A 20378-nucleotide genomic window follows, 5' to 3' on the forward strand; every position below is an offset into this window, starting at 1 on the left:
CTTCATCCCTCCCTATCGCTGTAACCTCCTTCAGCCCTACAGCCCTCCAAAATCTCTGCGTTCCTCCAATTCTGGCTTCTTGCACAGCCCCGATTTTAATCTCTCCACCATTGGAGGCCGTACCTTCAGCTGCCTGGGCCCCAAACTCTGGAATTCCCTTCCTAAGCATATCCTTTAAAACCTACCTCTTTGCCTGTCCTAATATCTCCTTAGATGGTTTGGTGTCAAACTTTGTTTGATAAAGCTCCTTGGGACGTGTTACTATGTTAAAGACGGGGCATATAAATGCAAGTTGATGTTACCATTTTACCAACTAGAGCACAAAATGGTTAAAGTACACAGCATACACTGTGTAAATGAGTATGGAGATCACATGCCCAACCACAGTGTCTATTACTCATTTTTTATTTACTAATCGAAAATTCAATTAGCCACCACTGGATTCCCCTTTAGCACTAGCTGAGATCAGCGCTTTTACATTTAGTACTTCTGTAGCTCAGACTGCAGTCTGTGTACCCACCCCCTGCATTTACATTTTTTGAACCTGCTTTTTATTTCAATGTCAGAATCATAGGATTCCACTGTTGGCAAGAGCGGGTTGCTCCTTGCAATGGAAATGCAGGAGCCAGCCGCAGGCTCTGGTCTCCAGCGTTGAGAATTACAGAAGCGCCAAATGCGAAAGCAACTAACTAAATGCAGCCTGGGGATTGAACTGGTGACTTTCGTGGTCCTGTGTGTGTTCGGCTACCATCCACTGAATAAAGTCGCAGAGCCTCTACAACGTACAGTTAGTTAAAAAAAACGGACCCAACTCCGAGATTTTATAGCGAAAAAAAAGGAGCCAGGTAATACATTTAATAAATGACTCAAGTTAAGACATGATTCTATTTTTTTAATCTGGAGCCTCTAAAACTGCTGATCGAGCTTCAGAACCACTAAGCAACCCGCTGGAAATGAAAACGTGGTTGCGGTGGTGATTAAATATGGGTAATTTTAGGCGGAACAGTGGAATCACATGACAAGTGGTAAAGTACAGCAGAGTGGGAAGGATTCGGCTCCGCAGTCGGTTGAGGTATTCAAACCTCTCATCTGACAAGAGATTAACCTGAACAATGGCAGGTTGCTGTCCTTCAGTTTGTGATTTTGTTCTGGAATATGATACTCCCAGGATCGTACTCATTAAAAACAAAACAGTTGGAGTCATAAACAGGATCGTTCAGTTAGTAATCCTTGCATACGTTATTGGGTGAGCCTCAACTGAAATACTTTCGTACTTTTATATTACGTTAATAATTCCATACAATCTTAATTATTGCTGCAACAGAAATACTTAATAGCATTTTTTAAGGTCGCGAAATAAATCTGCTAGTTGAGAAATCCAGGAGAAAACGACCTTTGGTCATTTGAAAACGTTTATGTGAAGCGTCATGCTGAGTTTCTGTGAAACGTTCATAATGTGGAAAGTATTTCTGAACAACGGCGGATTTGGATTTAGGCCGTACGAAAATTACAGATGACGCGTAAACCCTTTAAATGAGAACCAATGGAAGAATAGGGCTTTATGAACTGGGAAGACAGTGAAGCCAATAGAAGCACCCTTCAGTCATTGAATCATAGAACCATACAGCACAGAAGGAGGCCCTTCGGCCCATCATGCCTGTGCCGGCTCTTTGAAAGAGCTATCCAATTAGTCTCACTCCCCCGCTCTTTCCTGCAAAATTTCCCCCTTCATAAGTATTTATCCAATTCCCTTTTGAAAGTTGTTATTGAATCTGCTTCCACCGCACTTTCAGGCAGTACATTCCAGATCATAACAACTCACTGCGTAAAAAATTCTCCTCATCTCGCCTATGGTTCTTTTGCCAATTACCGTAAATCTGTGTCCTCTGGTTACCGACCATTCTGCCATTGGGAATAGAGTAAAGGAGAAACTATCAAAACCCTTCATGATTTTGAACACCTCTATCAAAACTCCCCATAACCTTCTTTGTTTCCAAGTTGTTTCAGGTGGACACCAGGTGAGCAAGCTTAGCTGTGATAACCCCATGGTAAAATATCTGATGAATATTTAATGTCCAGGCTTACATCCAAACATACGAATTAGGAGCAGGAGTTGGCCACTCGGCCCCTCGAACCTGCTCCGCCATTCAATGAGATCATGGCTGATCTGATTACTCCACATTCCCACCTACCCCCGATAACCTTTTATCCCTTTGCTTATCAAGAATCTATCTACCTCTGCCTTAAAATATTCAAAGATTCTGCTTCTACCGCCCTCTGAGGAAGAGAGTTCCAAAGACTCACGACCCTCTGTGAGAAAAAAATTCTCCTTATCTCTGTCTTAAATGGGCGATCCCTTATTTTTAAACAGTGATCCCTAGTTCTAGATTCTCTCCACATCCACCCTGTCAAGACCCCTCAGGATCTTATATGTTTCAATCAAGTCACCTCTTACTCTTCTAAACTCCAGCGGATACAAGCCAAGCCTGTCCAACCTTTCCTCGTAAGGCAATCCACCCATTCCAGGTATTAGTCCAGTAAACCTTCTCTGAACTGCTTCCAACGCATTTACATCCTTCCTTAAATAAGGAGACTAATACTGTACACAGTACTCCAGATGTGGTCTCACCACTGCCCTGTATAACTGAAGCATAACCTCCTTTTGTATTCAATTCAATTCTATTAGCTTTCCTAATTACTTGCTGTACCTAAATACTAACCTTTTGCGATTCATGCACTAGCACACCCAGATCCCTCTGCATCTCAGAGCTCTGCAATCTCTCACAATTTAGATAATATGCTTCTTTGTTATTCTTCCTGCCAAAATGGACAATTTCACATTTTCCCACATTATACTCCATTTGCCAGATCTTTGCCCAATCACTTAACCTATCTATATCCCTTTGTAGCCTCCTTATGTCCTCTTCACAATTTACTTTCCTACCTATCTTTGTGTCAGCAGCAAATTTAGTAACCATACCTTAGGTCCCTTCATCCAAATCATTTATATAAATTGTAAAAAGCTGAGGCCCTAGCACTGATCCCTGTGGCACACCACTCGTTACATCTTGCCAATCAGAAAATGACCCATTTAAGCCTACTCTCTGTTTCCCGTTAGCTAGCCAATCTTCTATCCATGCCAATATGTGACATCTGAAGAAGAATAGTCATTTGGGTGAGGTACAGGAGGGGAGAAAATGGGGAATTAAAAAAAATATTTCATGTTATACTGTCATGGAAGGATGTCACTGTTTGGTCAAATGCAGATTAGACAAGTTTGTGCATTGCCTGTAGTAAATGTAAACACTTTAATGTCCTACAACAATGTTAAGATTTCTTACCTGCTAGTTGATATTTATGACTGACTCAATGGATATATCTACTGAAAATGAAGAACTACAACTCTTATAAAATTGGACAAATTATCATTTTTAAACATGTTTTAGGAGTTTGAAAGGGATGTTGATAATTATAGTTTAATAGGTTCCTACATATAATCCGAGAAAGCCAAGTCCTACGCAAAATTTGGTTTAACACTTCAGTGCAGTACTGAGGGTGTGTTGCATTGTCAAAGGTGCTGTCTTTTGAATGAGAAATTAAATCAAAGCCACACCTGCCTGTTTGATGGTGCAGATGGTGGTAAAACATTCCATGTCATGATTCAAAGAAGAGCAGGGAATGATCCTAATGTCCTGTACAATATTACTGCTTTAAACAGCAACACCAAAAAACAGATTAACTGGTCATTTAGCAGATTTGCTTCTTGTGGGACTTTGCTGTATGGAAATTGGCTGCTGCAACAGTGTCTACATATTAAAACTAATTCGTTGGAACGTCCTGAAAATTTGATAAGTTGTTATATACGTGCAAGTTCTTTCTTTCAGGCAATTCTTTTGGCTACACTTTCCGTGCTGCTTCGGTCTCCATGCTCTGCAGTTTCTGCTCATGTGAGAACATTTCTACAGGTTCTCTATAACATGTGTTTATCTCTAGGAAAAGATGGACATTGCAGTTAAGCTTCAGTCCTTCTTGCAAGGAGAACAGGAAGTTGAAATTCAAGTAAATTCAGCATAAAATTTCCATAGTTTCTGCCCCATTGCTCTCTGCTCCCCTGCAAGAAGCTTGCCGGTCTGGACAGTTGGTAATGGTAGGATCAGAAACAGCTGTGTAATCCTGCCCCACCCCTTTCATAATCAGATAATCTACCAGCACTCATTGTTTGAGCTCACACATAATGTGGAACTGTAACCTGCCATGAGATTTTATAGGGTTCAGAGTCAATGTTTAGGACTCTCTGGGCCATACCTACCTGTGGTAGGTCTATCCTGCCAGTGGGACAGGACAGGACATATTGAGGGATGGTAATGAGAGGGAGTTTGGGATGTTGGCTAAAAGATATGATTCTGTTACGACAACCATATCAGGCTATTTCTTGACTAGCTTATAGGACAGCTCTGCCAACGGGGGCTTTTCAGGGTCAGCTGGCCTGGGATTGCGTGGGTTAGAAATTTCATAGCACCCCAGTTGGGTCACTATCTTTTGAAAAGTAGAAAAAGTAGCGCCAGGCGCTAATGATTCTCTCCTGCTGGGAAATTCAGCTTTAGCGCTCCAAGAGGGAAGTGGAGCGCTAAATCAAGCGCTAACCACTTCTCTTAGGGCGCTAAAGTCCAAGAGCGGGGCAGTAGCGGCAGAGCGCTGAACAATTTGGAGTGCATTGCTAACGGCATCAGAGGCTGCTTCCCTTGCTTAAAGGGAAGGGCCAATGATGGTGCACAACCTACTTGTTGGCAATACTGCGTTGCAAGGCGACCTGCGCGACTGCCATTACAGCCCCAAACACTCTCGCAAAGTGGAGGGCTTGGACGTCTTGCAGCAGTGAAACATCAAAAACTTTGAGCAGGCACCAGACTGGTGCAAATAATAAAGGTTGGCCTACTTGAAAACCATTCCCTTTAATTAGTGCTCCCCAAGCAGCCAGCCGAGTTGACAACGCCTCCTCTTCCTGCCGTTGTTCATGCCCGGCGAAACAGCAGGGGGATGGGAGACAATTTCACATCTGGGGCGATAACAGGGCACTGCACACTTTATGATGTCATGATCTGTGAGGCACTAGTGGCCCAGGCGCTAACAGGAGGTGCTAACCAACCGAATTTCTCCCCTCCCTCTTCCCTGAGTCTTGTCTTGATCCGATGGCTGGGCCTTATTGTTTTGTTTTGTAGTGGTTGTTTTGTAACTAAATGGCTCGATTGGCCACTTCAGAAGGCATTAAGAGGTAACCATACATTGTGACTGGAATTATATTTCAGCCAGACCTGAGGTGGCATGTTGCCTTTGCTAAACGACAGTTGGGTTTATATGACAATCCATGGACATCTTTCTGGTGCTAACCTACAAATTACCAGATTTATTTAATTCGATTTCACAACTTGCCACGGTGGGATTTCAACTTAGACCTCTGGATTATTAGTCCAGTAAGTACCATAATCATTAGGCTACCATACCCATGTCAACTTGTACCTACCTTTGATTGCACAGCTAGGATTGATCATTCATCAGGAATGGAATTATGGCTTTAAATACAAACACAACTCCAAGGCACAGCATATAGCCTTTCAATATATTGCAATAGATATACACTTAATTCACTTCCTTTAGAGCCACTGAATATTCACTACTGTTTGAGAATTTTGCTACATGCAGCAAAATGACCATTGGCAATTTTTTTATTGTATTCCAGATGGGTGCTTGTGTGGGAGAAAGGCTACCAGGAATTTGATTCCACCATCGGCTCAGTCACAACCAAAGTAAAAGGTATCGCCGTTACAAATTCATCTTTCCTTGAAGAATACATATGGGATGCAGCTGATTATGTTATTCCTTCACAGGTACAGTTTCAAACAGAAAAAAAACCTGTTAGTCTTATGGATACAAACATGTAGATCCATTTTAATTTCTGTAACTTAGAGAATGGTATGACATTAAAATTGTTCTCTCCAAATAAGTAATTTCAGGCCAGTAAAAGAGTGAACTATTGTAGACTTAAGTGAAATAGAATAACTTTGCAGTTATCTCAGATATCCAGGTAACAACGACAGCTTCCATTTATGCAGCACCTTTAATTTAAAGGCACTTCATAGATGTATGGATAACAGATGCTGAGTCAAGAAAGGAAAATACTATTAAAGTTATTTAATGTGGGCTGCCCCATTAGCTAAATGCACCAAACCCATTTTAGGACTGTCAGTGCCTTCATTTCCATACCCCCAGTATGGATCGCTGTCTTCAGGAGGTTGAAATCCTTCTCTGTTATTTTTAGTGAACTGCTCAATACATTTGTATCATATTCCTGCATGTGCTACTTTATTGAAGTTATTTACCTATTTAGAATAAACAAGTTAATGATCATTAACGGCATTCAAAGAAATTTGATGTAAATATGTGCACAGATAATTTCAACCCCCAGGTAAGGAGGGAAGAAACATGTTTGAATTTTTTTTTCCAACTAAAAACTTACCATAAATGCAATGCTGATTTAGGTAACCTAAACTCTAATAGATGCAAAATGTAGTTTACAAATGAACATCAGTCTATATCACAAGTATAAGCAAATGCTTGTTCTATATGGGTTCCTGAAGTGCATCTGCAATGCCTGTATTAGACTGTTTTATTGAGAGATAGTAGCTCAAGTTACCATAAGCTGTTTTCAAACTATTGAAAACCATATAGTGAAATATATTTTCTTATGACAGCAAGTTAATAAGAATATACACATAGTTTATTAAAGTTCCATGAATCACTGTACTCTACACAACCAACTGTATGACTGCTGTAGTGAGTCATTTGAGCTGGAAAAGCCAGAGAGAGTGTGTAAGAATTAGCTTTTGCTGTATCATAGAAGATTTTGCTATTTTTTTTCTGGGGGAAGCAACTCTTTGCCAATCTATGTATTTCTCTCTATTTCGCTCTGTTTGCAGTGGGATGCTGAATACATTTCCTCTTCTTCTGCTAGAGGGAAGTTAACTGTATTTGCTTGTTTTTGCATGGGCTTAGTGTGTTTTTCCATCTCTGCAGGGGGAGAGGACAAAGAGAAGTGGGGATTATGTTTTACTCTCGGAGGGCATTTCTGTGTCTCTGCTGGACATAGGTTTGTCCGTCTGCTTTGGAGGGTGCATTTCTCCATCTATTTGTGAGGAAAGTGGATCTTTCTGCAGATGGAGTGGGTTGCATTAGTTTATCTGTCTGAAAGGAGAATGCATTTTCCCTCCTTCTGCTGGGGTAGGTGCATTTGTCTGCTGGGAGCGGGCCAGAGTGTGTTTCTTTGTCTGACTGTCTGCAGAGTATGGTGTAGATTTTTATCTTCACTGGCCGGGCAGTAATCTGGTGGAGTGAGTCCTTTATAGAACCTGTCCGATTTTTCATTTCCGGTTCTATAAAGGACGATTGATCTGCTTTGCCATAATACCACCCAGGCAGTAAATATGAAAATCTACCCCTACATTTCTCAATCTGACTGCAACAGGAGTATGTTTCTCTACATCTGTTTGGATCACCAATATCAAACTCATGATGCAGGGAATAATACTGAAAGTTCTGTTTTAAAATTTCCTTCACTTCTCTAGATGTGTAGAGTACTGCCACTGGTCCAAAATATTGGAGAATGATAAATAGTATAGTTATTAACTTTTTATAGTTATTTAAGTCATTAATCCTAAGTAATAAAAATATTTCTTCTTAAATAGTTACTATAGTGGAAGATTTTAATTAAAGTGTAATTTTTGAGAGTTTTGATGCAAAAAAAAATTCTATTTAGTAGTCCAAGCATTGTTATTTCTTTATGGTTGTATATATTTTCGAACATATTTTTTTCTCTTAACAGCAAGAAAGCTCCTTCTTTGTTATGACCAATGTTATTGTTACCAAGAATCAGGTGCAAGGCCGGTGCCCTGAGGTAAGGATCCAGCAGCTGCTCCAGATACTTAATTGCTGTGGCTGATTTTACAGAATGTTTGCAATTCAAACAGAGCTTACACCACAGCCGTTTTGTAATACAAGATCTAATCACCATGTCACTTTAAAATTAAGTCACTTGCACCTTTTGTAGGTCACTCAAACAATTTATTGGATACTTTTGGTTTCATCAGCAGAAATGTATCTATATATATAAAGCGGCTCTTCTGTCTGTCCCGATGTCTGTCTGTCTGTCCGCCTGGTCTCTATATGTTTGGAAGTTACAGAGCGTACCGACGCGCGTGTCGCCTCAAAAGAAAGCTTGCGATTCCGGACCGGTCATAGGCGTATTTACGTTTCGGCCGGACAAAAATCCCGCCCGCGGTATCCCAAAAACGTTCAGCGTTCCGCTCATTAGCATCTCATTAGCGACCGTGTGACGTCGAGGTCTTCCTACAGTTGAGTGTCGAGTGACTCGACGATTGACCAATCCTACGCTTCGGTGACCTGACCGGTCGACCAATTGGTGCGTGTGTGGGCGGGCCTTATCCTTCTGAACCGAGGTGAGTGGCCGCCATCTTGATTTTTCACAATTTTTTCCCCCACACTTTCTCTGTGTTAGGGAACTAAGGTAAATATTTTAATGATGTGTTAGGGAATTAAATAACAATTTAATGGGGGGGGGGGGGGGGGGAGAGCCTCGGGAAATCGCGGGGGCGGGCGAGCCTCTGGAAATCGCGGGGCGCTCGCGCCGGCCGCACTGACCGCGCATGTGCCGGCCGCACTGACCGCGCATGCGCCGCCCGCGAGAGCCCGCTCCCGGCGCCGGCCGCCGCTCAGCATTCCCACTCTGGCAATGGCACCGGACCTCAGGTAGGCAGGGGGAGGGGCCGGAGAGAGGGACAGAGGGGAGCGGGGGAGGGGAGGGAGGGACACAGACAGGGGAGGGGTGGGGGTGGGCGAGGGGAGGGAGGGAGACGGAGGGAGAGGAGGGGAGCGGGTGGGCGAGGGGAGGGAGGGAGGGAGACAGGGGAGGGAGGGAGGGATAGGACAGGGAGAGGACATGACAGGGAGAGGGGGGACACACAGGGGCAGGGAGACCAAGCGCCCCAAAATTGCCCTCGCGCCCCAAAATTGCCCTCGCAACGCGGGGCTCCCCAGCTAGTATACATATATATCAATAAATGTTCAAATTCTCATTGGAAAGGGTTACCAAATAACACAAGAAGTTAGGAATTTAACATATCCTGTTTGGTTCATTGTTTCGGTGCTCTTATTTTCATCTCCTGTGCTGGTGCCAAATTTAGATCTCTCCCCTCCCTGTTTGCTCTTTTCAATGCTTTGTCAAAGTTAGCATTCATGGGAACATAGGAACAGAAGAAGGCCATCCAGCTCCTCGAGCCTGTTCTGCTATTCAATTAGATGATGGCTGATCTAATCTTGAAAGTTTCAGTTGACCCAACAGCCACAGCTCTTTGGGGAAGTGAGTTCCTGATTTCCACTACCCTTAGTGTGAAAAAGTGCTTCTTGATTTCACTCCTAAATGACCTAGCTCTAATTTTAGCTCTGGATTCCCCCACATGAGGAAATAGTTTCTCTAGCTACATTATCAAATCTCTTTATCATTTGAAACAACTCAATCAGATCACCCCTCAACCTACTAAACGCAAGGGGATACAAGCCAAGTTTATGCAACTTGCCCTCATAATTTAACCCTTTAAACCCTGGTATCATTCTACTGAATCTGTGCTTTACTCCTTCAAAGGCCAATATATCTTTCATGTGGTTTGGTGCCCAAAACCGAATGCACTACTCCAGATGGGGTCTAACCAAGGCTCTGTACAACTGAAGCATCACTTCCTTACTTTTGAATTCTAACCCCGTTCAGATAATGCCAATATTCTGTTAGCCTTTTTGATGACTCTTTGTACCTGTGCACTAGCTTTTAGTGATTTATGTACATGGAGACAGATCTTTTTTCTCCTCCACAGAGGGTACAGAGGAGCTTTACCATGATGATACCAGGGATGAGGGAGTTCAATTATGTGGAGAGATTGGAGAAGCTGGAATTGTTCTCCTTAGAGCAGAGAAGGTTAAGGGGAGACCTAATAGAGGTATTCAAAATTGAGGGTTTTTGATAAAGTAGGGAGAAACTATTTCCTCTGGCAAGTGGATCTATAACCAGAAGTTATTTGAAATAATTTCCAAAAGAACTAGAGGGAAAATAAGGAAACATTTCTTCACACAGAAGGTCGTTAAGATCTGGAATGCACCATCTGGAAGTGTGGCGGAATCAGATTCCATAGTAACTTTCAAAAGGCAATTGGACATGTGCTTGAAGAGGACTAATTTGCAGGGTTACGGGGAAAAAGCTGGAGTGTGGGACTAAATTGGACAGCTCTTTCACAGAGCCGGCACAGGCACGACGGGCCGAATGGCCTCCTTCTGTGCTGTAAGTTTCTGTGATTCTGTGACCCAGATATGTCTGGTCCTAATCTGATTTGGGAATTCCAGTTTGTCTTGTGACGGGAAAAGCCTCCGCCCACCTCAAAAAAAGTTATGCCAGAGGGGCGGGGCCTTCCTATGCTGCAAGTTCTTGTTTTCCCCAGCCCAATGGGTTATCGCCTCCGTCAAAAATAATGGACAAAGGAATTTCATATGAATCTTGTAAGTGCTTAAAGGCTAATTTCACACAGCATGATGTTACCCAAAATGTTAGCTTTCTTTTGACTTTTTCCCAAGGCAACCATGTCTTTTCATAAATATGGGGAGCTGAACCGGACACAATACTCTGATCTCATCAGTGCTTCATAGATCATCAGTATCTCCTTGTTGAAATCTACATATTCTGTGCCTCAACTCACACTAATCTATTTGTCTTGGCAGTTATTGCTGTACAATGTAACAATGCATTAAATGTTTGCTAAACTTTCCCACCCAAATCTTTCCTTGGTCCACCTTGTTTAACAATATGACAATATAATAATCTTTCAACAATATGATTTAATTATGTTTGCTATGTTCAGCACCAGTGCAGGCTACGTACAGGTTTCAATATTAAGGGCCCAATAATAACGCAGAGGCGGGTTCTGAGCAGTGGGTGGCAATAGTGGGGGCGAAACCCGGAAGATGTTTCATCATGTCAAAATGTCCGATTTCAACATGGATACCCAATTATCATTTGACTTATGGGTTTCCCGTCTCCAATGCGAGTCAGCGGGCGTGATGCGCACCCGCATGATGTGAACTCAACTCAACTATTTAAACGGCCAATTCAGAGATGGAATTTGGAGAACTTGAGAGGTTTTGGAAAGAGATGGCAAACTTACAAAATGGACTCCGGACGTTCAAAGGCTTTGCCCCAATTTAACAACGTCTCACTTGAGGTACTGCTCGGTGTAGTAAGGAGCAGGAAGGAGATAATCTTCCCCAGCAACTTGAAGAAGAAACCTGCTGCTGTCACCAAGAAGGCGTGGTTAGAGCTGGCCGAAGAGGTTAGCAGCAGGAGTATTGTGCCCCGTACCTGGATCCAGTGCAGGAAGTGGTTTAATGACCTAACCAGGTCAAGAAAGTGAGTAGTTGCAGATTAATCTACATCCTGTAGTGCAACCCCCCGCAAACTCTGTCTTGTTAGGCGTACTCCATCACATCACTCCTCACAGCCACTTAAGTTTGAAGAACACCCATTGTTCACTTTCATTGCACTTCCTCACCTTCCCATTTATCCATTCATCACTGCCACTCACCCCAATCTTTATGAAATGTGATGCATCTGCCTGATAGTCACCCTCACCGAATGCACTGCATCCATTGGGTGAAGCCATGCCTTATAGACACTCACAGGTCTGTCATTTCCCCCGTTGCTGGAGAAGAGAGCACAAAACACAAGGGAGAGGGAGAGGACCGGAGGTGGGCTGCCACAGCTGACATCATCATCAGAAGAGGCCATTGAGATCAGTGGCATATCTGCATCCCTGACCATCAGAGATGGAGAGACTGGGACTTGGCAGCTGCTTAGTGACAGAATTAAATATCAACAACTCACACCTCGTACAAGACTCAGTCATGTTGACTTGATTTCAGCAATGAGTGAAATATGATCATCTTAATTATGCGAAGGAGCAACATTTTTACATTGCCAGTACTAATTCATATCCGCCTCTTCTCTCCTTCAGGGCCTTTACCCATAGAACAGCAGTCCATGGACTTTCCGGATGACAGTTACTCAGAGGAGCCGATTCCTTTTGAGGGTGCACTGTCACAGGACATATGCTTACTAGGCACCAGTGCAGTTACGCGCACTTCAGTGGCTCCTGTTCGACAGTTGGGTTTTCACCTGGTGACTCACAGTTCACAAGTGAGCACAAGCAGAGAGTGGTAGCAGGAACAGCTGTGGAGTCCGCATCGCAGGGCACACTCCTCCCCAACCTCTGCTTAGCTGGACACAAATGCTTAACCCCAGGGGCCAGCAATGAAAAGGACAATCATAGAGGCACTGCAGCAAATCTGCGAGGTACTGGCAGTCCTACCTCGCACACTGTCCACAATAGTAGAAAGGATGAAGGGGTTCAACTCAAGCATTAATGGATTGATGTCACAGGCCATTGCAAGGATGTCTTCTTCCATGGATAGTTCCTCCATGGAATTTCAATTGCGGAAATCAAATGAGTCAATGCAGGCCGTGCAGACACTGGATGCCAACATGCCTGCCTTCTTAACAGGGTAACAGATACCATTGCCGCAGCCTTACAACGTGTCACTGATCTACACCAAGCTGCTCGCCTGCAGAGAGGTAGGAGTGATGTGCCGCTGTCCCCGAGAGGGATGATGGCGAAAGGGGACATGGAAGTGGGAACTCTATTCAAAGAGCTCCCACATCTCACCAGTTCTCCCACCTACCCCCCGCCCCCCCCCCCCCCCACCAACCAGTACCTGACATGCTGCTTCCTCTCCAAATGGCTGAATCTGCCCCTGCACAGGTGGAGCAGACTTTGGCGGGGCCCACGCGGGCTCCAACACCCAGAGGTCATCGGCCAAGTGCATCTCAACAGTCAGAGCAGGGATCTGAGCAGCCTGCCTCTATCTGCTGAAGCCACAGGGGTTGCACCACATAGGAGCGGTAAGCAAAGGAAAAGAAAAACATTGTAGTTCACCAAGGGTATGGACATGGGTGTTTGTGAAAATGTTATGATATTAAGTTTCCTATTTTTAATCAAATCACCTAAAATGTATTCATTTGCACCACAATTCTTGCAAGCCGCATGTAAATTTGCTTTTTCAGTTGCTTGTTGATGAATGTGAAGACATGAATTGATGGGGACCAATTAGTAGATGTGCAATGGGTGGTTACAGGGCTGCTAGTGTTGCTGGGGGAGGGGCCGGGTGATGTGATAGTTACTTTAGTACAGTGTGAGTGACTAACTGAAACTTCGAGTGATTAGGGAATCTCTGACACCCCGAGCAGCAATGTGAGTGGCTGGTGTGGCATTGGGTGCCCCATCTTCATCTTCCTCCTGCTCTCCATTTGTATCCTCATCAAATGATGAGTGGCTTGTTCCTCCTCCACCTCAAGTCCTCGTTGCTGTGCTATGTTGTGCAGAGCGCAGCACACACCGATTATCCTAGAGACCCTCAGTGGCGAGTACTGAAGGGCGCCTCCAGACCAGTCCAGGCACCTGAAGCGCACCTTTAGCATTCCGATGGCTTGATTGTTGACACATCTGGTTGTCATATGGCTGTCATTGTAGAGCTCTTGGGGTTCCTCAGGTGTCATCAGCCAGGTTTGAAGGGGGTATCCTTTGTCATCTAGCAGCCACCCCTTAAGGGCACAAACAGGTCGGGATTTTGGACTGACACAGTATGAAAGCATCATGGCAGCTCCCAGGGAATCTAACGCAGACCTGCATGAATCCTTTCTTGCGAAATCCCTTGTGGTTGACTTTATGCATTTATGTGCAGCCAACTGGGAGACCCTTGATATGCCTCCCGCAGAGGCCTGGAAGGAACAGAGGCAAAAAAGTTGAGGGCAGTGGTGACTTCCACAACCACTGGTAATGTGTGCCACCTCCCTGTTGTTCACCAGCAGCTCCCTCCACAGCATGCCCTTGCTGCTACTGATGCTGATTGCCTTCCTCGTCTGACGTCCAATCTAAAGTGGTCATGGCGCCACCCATCCAGTTGTTTTGTGTGTGTGAAGACCTACAAACTATACAACTAAGTCTCTCACAACAAGTATTGTCATCAAATAGTCTTCCAGAGCAAACTGAGAAAGCAGCAGTGAGCACTGAGCCTTTATCAATCTATGGACTCTTGACCTTTAACTAGCCCCATGAAATGCTGCTCAATCTTGTCTCCATTTTAATGACGACTTTCCCGAACCCTTAAATCACAATGGAAATCTCATTAATTTACCCTAATTTAGATATTAAAATCACTAACCCACCTCTCCAGAGGGGGTTGCTTAACTCATCGCAGTTAAACAGGAAGTAGGCGCGTCCGCGGCGGGTTGTATTTAGGTTTTTGATTTTTGAAAATTTACCCCCCCCCCCATGCCCGGACCTTCTCCTGCCCATCGTTGGGGGGTGGGGGGAAGCAATTAGAATCACCCCCATAGAGGGTAATTTTATCAGTGGGGACATGATGGAGGCGGAACTGCTGCTTGTCGGGTTTTAGTCCCGCCTCCATCGACGTCTGGCCAACCCACGCTATTTTTTCTTGATTGACCTTGTTAAGCCCGCCCAGCGGGCTTAGCAGGCCAATGAAGGAAAAGCCGGTGACAGAGAACGTCAGCATATGACGTTTCATCTGTCAAAAGTTTTTGACAGATGAATTGTCATCATTTGACAGCTTTGAGAAGCTGTCAAACACTGACAATCTCTTCTTTGGTGAGTCCTTGTACTCAAGACTCACCAAACCTCTTTCCGGAGCAGAAATCAGAAGGCTGCTGTATCTGAGAATGCAGCGGCCATTCTGTCATCTCTGCCGTGGAGATGAGGCAGCTCCGCAGCCTAAAGGAATGAAGCCTGGAGGAAGTAGTAAAGGTAAGTAATCTTATTAAAACACTTTAGACTCACCTCACACACTTACCTCTCCACACTTGCACTCATCACTCACCTGCACACCGGATATTTCGGCGCCTCCGACCCCCGCCTCGCCTCGCTGACCCTGGCGAGGTTCGGAACTGTCGGGAAGCCCACACTTTAGGGCTCAAAATAGGGATTAGCCAAAAAACTGCCTGTTAACTACCTGTTAACAGGCAGTTAATTGGCACTATTCCCCTTCCCACCTCGAGGAGATGGGCCCCGGCATGGGTCGGGTACCCGCCTCCTGGGAAGATGGCTTGGGGGCAGGATGGGTACCCGCTCCCAGATTCTGCCATTTTTCCGGCAGTCCCACCTCCATACCCGCCTCCCCAGGGCTGGGAAAATCGCCCCCCTATAATTCTAGTGCCATTTCAGTTGTTAAGTCTCTATATTACAGTCTGCTTTCCCGCATAACTCATCTGGAAACTTAAATATCCTAGTTACAAAATGCTTAAAGATCACCAAAGGGATATAGCCTTAATCCCGAGTACTCACTCAGTAAACCAGCCTGTATGTAATTAAAAATATTCCAAAGTAAAAAATGTATGAAATTTTTTTTACCATTGCTGGCTTTCAGTGGGTTGTTCGGAATCGAGTTCTGGAATCATTGTCTAATCTCACAAATGTAACAAAAATGGCAGTCTCGATTAAGAGGTTAGGACTTTAACTTTGAGTATATTATTCTTTAAATAAATATTGGGGACAATACTAGACTCACGACCAATTTCTGGAAGCCTTAGCTGGTCAAAGGAACAAAAATTTAAAACTTCTTCTAGCATGCTCATTGTTGGACGCTGGGAGTGGGGCTTCAGCTTGCACTATGTTTCTCTTTTTCTACTCTAAGTGGTCTTCCAATGTGAAGTTGCAGCAGCATTGAAACTACAAAGTGAACATTCAGTTGCAGGGAGAAATAAGAATTCCTCCGTTTTACTCAAATTCCGTGAGTGCCTACATACCTAATTGATCTTTGCTCCTCAAATAAATATTGATGTGTTGAGAACCTAATTTTTCGTAAATATTCGAAATGGTAAAGCCAACAGAAAGTATATACTTTGCCTGACTTGCTGAATGTTTCCAGCAATTTCGTTTCGGATTTCCAGCTTCTGCAGTTGTTTGCTCTAGAAGTAATGGCAGCAAATAGCCACTAATGCAGAGTTTCTGCCAGATCTGCTGTGTGAACATGTGGCATGGCACACTTAACTGAAGGATAAGTCTCCTAAACGAAATATCTGCACACACATTTAGATGTACAGATGCTAACATCATATGTCAGGCAAACATGAAACCTGTTCTGCAGCAGGATTAAAACCAAAGAAGTAAGGGTCCTGTCACAAAGGCTACTCTTGACGAATCAGCACAGCATATGCTGTGAAAGCATATGCTGTGTATCAGAATTGCATTTATTATGTTAACTGTTTGACAAGTTTGCTAAAAGCTAATGTTTACTTTTTTTCAGTTGCCAAATAAAACATCTAGATGTAAATCAGACAGTGATTGTGCAGCTGGACACCAGGACTCTCACACCAATGGTATGTTAAGCTCTATTTTACTGTAAGAGTATTGTGAAGAATGAAATACTGATCAAAAACACTAATGTTGGTCCTTGATCCCTCTTAAGAAATGGAGTGTTTTAATTGACTCATGTTAATTTTTTTAAAGTTTTTGGTTTGAAAATTCTGACTTAAAAAGTGATTTTTTTTAAAGTGCATGTGACAAACCTTGAAGGTACTAATCCCACTTCGTTTCTGCATCATTCAGGATACAGTTTTCTATCTGACCTGGTAATAAAACAACAAAATGAACCAACTAATCACTATTAAAATAATCAAAGCCAGGTCCAGAGGTGCAGAATTCAGGTCATAGGTTGAGAGCTCCCCCTCCCCAGACCATTCTGTTAGAGAAGCGGAAGTTTTTTTTTAAATTGAGAAACTAAGATGAAGGTCCAAATCCCAAAGTACAGGGCACCAGCAAGGTTCAGAAGAATAAAGCAGAAGTTGAAGTAAATTGGGATGTAAGAAACTTAAAAAAAAAAATTATACTAAAAACTATGGAATTTTTAGTATAATGGAAAAATTTGACATTCCGCAAATATAAAATACATTTTTCAGGGCCAAAACGGTTGTTCAGCAGTAATTATGACTCAGTATGCCATTAAAAACCCAATTACACCTCATTCAAAAAGGCTTAACTTTTTGGTTTTTTTTAAAATAGCGATATTCCAGCATAAAAGGGGAAATTTTCGTCAGTTCATTGCTTTCAATTGATTGCCGGCTCCAGGGAGTTCAAAATGACTTGACAGCAACTTCTGGATTTCCGCGTTTAACTGCACATGTGCAGATGGCAGAAGCTGCTGTCAGTTTCACAGTTGTAATAACGACGAATGCTGACAGTTTTGCCATCATTACAGCTGGAAATTGCGGGCCTATATATGTATATAAGGGCTGTCAATTAGTCGTTGTTAACCACTGCGATTAACGCGCTCAATTTTTTGGAGATTAATTTTTGCACTGCACGTTAATCGTGAAAGTTATGCTGAGAGTACCTAGGTAGGAATAAATTTTTACCTACCAACAGCCCAGAACTTTAGCCTGCTGAACTATGACCATCTCTTCTGCTGGTTGTGCTGTCGAATAAACACACGCTCTTCTCCACTCGGAGCGTAGCATCTTGGCGCCATGGTGCCCAATTCTTGTTTGTAATAGTGAGCAAAAAGAACATTCGTAGGAGCGCAGGAAAATTGCTAGTTGCAGAAAATTGGAACATAGATTTGGGACAGGTACTATTTTCAGAACTCATTTTTACAGTTCATGGGGTGACTTGAGCCCATGGTGCATGCGTTAGCAGCTTCTGAAAGTAAAGATTAAGTTTTAAATTAAATGATTTGTTTTTAAAAGCTTGCTGATGTGATGTAACTAATAGCAAGCAGCGTTTAGATGTCCTTTTCACATAGTGGCTCGGTTCAGTGTGTCGGGCCAAGGCTACAATTTAGCGGGATTTGGTTTTTAGTTTCCATTATTAAAGTGCAATCCTTTTCCAGTCATTTCTTCATTTACTAACAGTTTGTAGTAATATTGCTTAAATTTAAAGGGATTCTGTTCTGACTTTTTAAAAATATGTATAAAACAAACTTGAAAGAGATGGATGCAGTAATTATTAATTAACTATGCGATTAAAACCAAGATTAACTGAGATTACAATTTTTAATTGTGAGATTAATTGCAATTATTTTTTTAATTGCTTGACAGCTCTAATATGTACAAGGATTCTGACCCAGCGATGATGAAGGAACAGTGATATATTTCCAAGTTAGGATGGTTTGTGACTTGGAGGGGAACTTGCAGGTAGTGTTGTTCCCATGCGCCTGCTGCCCTTGTCCTTCTAGGTGGTAGAGGTCGCGGGTTTGGGAGGTGCTGTTGAAGAAGCCTTGGCGAGGTGCTGCAGTGCATCTTGTAGATGGTACACACTGCAGCCACGGTACGCCGGTGGTGGAGCGAGTGAATGTTTAAGATGGCAGATGGAGTGCCAATCAAGCGGGCTGCTTTGTCCTGGATGGTGTTGAGCTTCTTGATTGTTGTTGGAGCTGCACTCATCCAGGCAAGTGGAGAGTATTCCATCACACTCCTGACTTGTGTCTTGTAGATGGTGGAAAGGCTTTGGGAAGTCAAGAGGTGAGTCACTCGCCACATAAATACCCAGCCCTCTGACCTGCTCTTGTAACCACAGTATTTATGTGGCTGGTCCAGTTAAGTTTCTGGTCAATGGTGACCCCCCCCCACCAGGATGTTGATGGTGTGGGATTCAACGATGGTAATCCCGTTGAATGTCAAGGGGAGGTGGCTAGACTCACTTGTTGGAGATAGTCATTGCCTGGCACTTGTGTGGCACGAATGTTACTTGCCACTTATCAGCCAAAGCCTGAATATCGTCCAAGTCTTGCTGCATGCGGGCGCAGACTACTTCATTATCTGAGAAGCTGCGAATGGAACTGAACACTGTGCAATCATCAGCGAACATCCCCACTTCTGACCTTCTGAATGAGGGAAGGTCATTGATGAAGCAGCTGAAGATGGTTGGGCTGAGGACACTGCCCTGAGGAAATCCTTCAGCTATGTCCTAGGGCTGATGGACAGATGCATCTGCGACAGGTAGATTGGTGAGGACGAGGTCAAGTAGGTTTTTCCCCTCGTGTTGGTTCTCTCTTCATCTGCTGCAGGCCCAGTCTGGTAGCTGTGTCCTTCAGGACTCGGCCAGCTTGGTCAGTTGTGGTGCTACTGAGCTACTCTTGGTAATGGACATTGAAGTCCCACAACCCAGAGTATAATTCAGTGCCCTTGCTACGCTCAGTGCTTCTTCCAAGTGGTTAAGTGAGTGGATAATAAGGTGGCAAATGGAGTATAATGTGGGGAAATGGAAGGTTATTCACTTCGGTAGGAAGAATAGAAAAACTGAATATTTTTGAAATGGTCAGAAACTATTAAATGTTGGTATTCAGAGAGATTTAGGTGTCCTCGTACAGAAAACACAGAGAATTAGTTTGCAAGTACAGCAAGCAATTAGGAAGGCAAATGGCATGTTGGCCGTTATTGCAAGGAGGTTGGAGTATAAGAGTAAGAAAGTTTTACTACAGTTGTACAAGGCTTTGGTGAGACCACACCTGGAATACTGTGCACAGTTTTGGTCTCCTTATTTGAGGAAGGATATACTTGTCTTAGAGGCGGTGCAACGAAGGTTCACTAGATTGATCCCTGGGATGAAGGGGTTGACCTATGAGGAGAGATTGAGTAGATTAGGCCTATACTCTCTGGAGTTTAGAAGAATGAGAGGTGTTCTCATTGAAACATACAAGGGGGATTGACAGGGCAGAAGCCGAGAGCTTGTTTCCCCGGGCTGGAAAGTCTATGACTAGGGCGCATAGTCTCAGGATAAGGGGTCGGCCATTTAAGACTGAGATGAGGAGGAATTTCTTCACTCAGAGGGTTGTAAATCTTTGAAATTCTCTACCCCAAAGTGCTGTGGATGCTGAATCATTGAGTAGATTCAAGGCTGAGATAGATAGATTTTTGGACTCGAGGGGAGTCAAGGGAATGGAGATCGGGCCAAAAAGTGGAGTTGAGGTTGAAGATCAGCCACGATCTTATTGAATGGAGGAGCAGGCTCGAGGGGCCGTATGGCCCACTCCTGCTCCTAATTCTTATGTTCTTCTGTTCAACATGGAGAGGTACTGATCCATCAGCTGAGGTAAGGCAGTAGTTGGTAATCAGCAGGAGGTTTGCTTGCCAATGTTTGACCTGATGCCATGAGACTTCATGGGGTCCAGAGTCAAATATTGAGGACTCCCAGGGCCACTCC

At 43.7% G+C, this 20378-nt stretch overlaps 1 protein-coding gene across 5 annotated transcripts in view; it reads left to right on the forward strand.

The window, feature by feature from the left end:
* The first annotated feature begins 936 nt into the window (after positions 1 to 936).
* The window catches only part of LOC147104343 (P2X purinoceptor 4-like), a 44649-nt gene continuing 25207 nt past the window's right edge, over positions 937 to 20378 (forward strand). The window contains exons 1-4 of one of the 5 annotated variants that reach the window (XR_015072318.1): positions 937 to 1246; positions 5738 to 5885; positions 7877 to 7948; positions 16486 to 16558. Coding sequence is in view for 3 of the 5 variants with exons in the window: in XM_085961608.1 (XP_085817734.1) it covers positions 1113 to 1246; positions 5738 to 5885; positions 7877 to 7948; positions 16486 to 16558 (427 nt within the window). In the remaining 2 variants the exon portion in view is untranslated. The remainder of the gene's footprint in view (positions 1247 to 5737; positions 5886 to 7876; positions 7949 to 16485; positions 16559 to 20378) is intronic. The other 4 variants (XR_015072317.1, XM_085961608.1, XM_085961606.1 and 1 more) reach the window with 4 other exon arrangements.

Source organism: Somniosus microcephalus, chromosome 19 (assembly GCF_052327205.1).
Source record: "Somniosus microcephalus isolate GS21.2 chromosome 19, FLI_Smic_1.0, whole genome shotgun sequence".
In the NCBI taxonomy this organism is placed as follows: domain Eukaryota; kingdom Metazoa; phylum Chordata; class Chondrichthyes; order Squaliformes; family Somniosidae; genus Somniosus; species Somniosus microcephalus.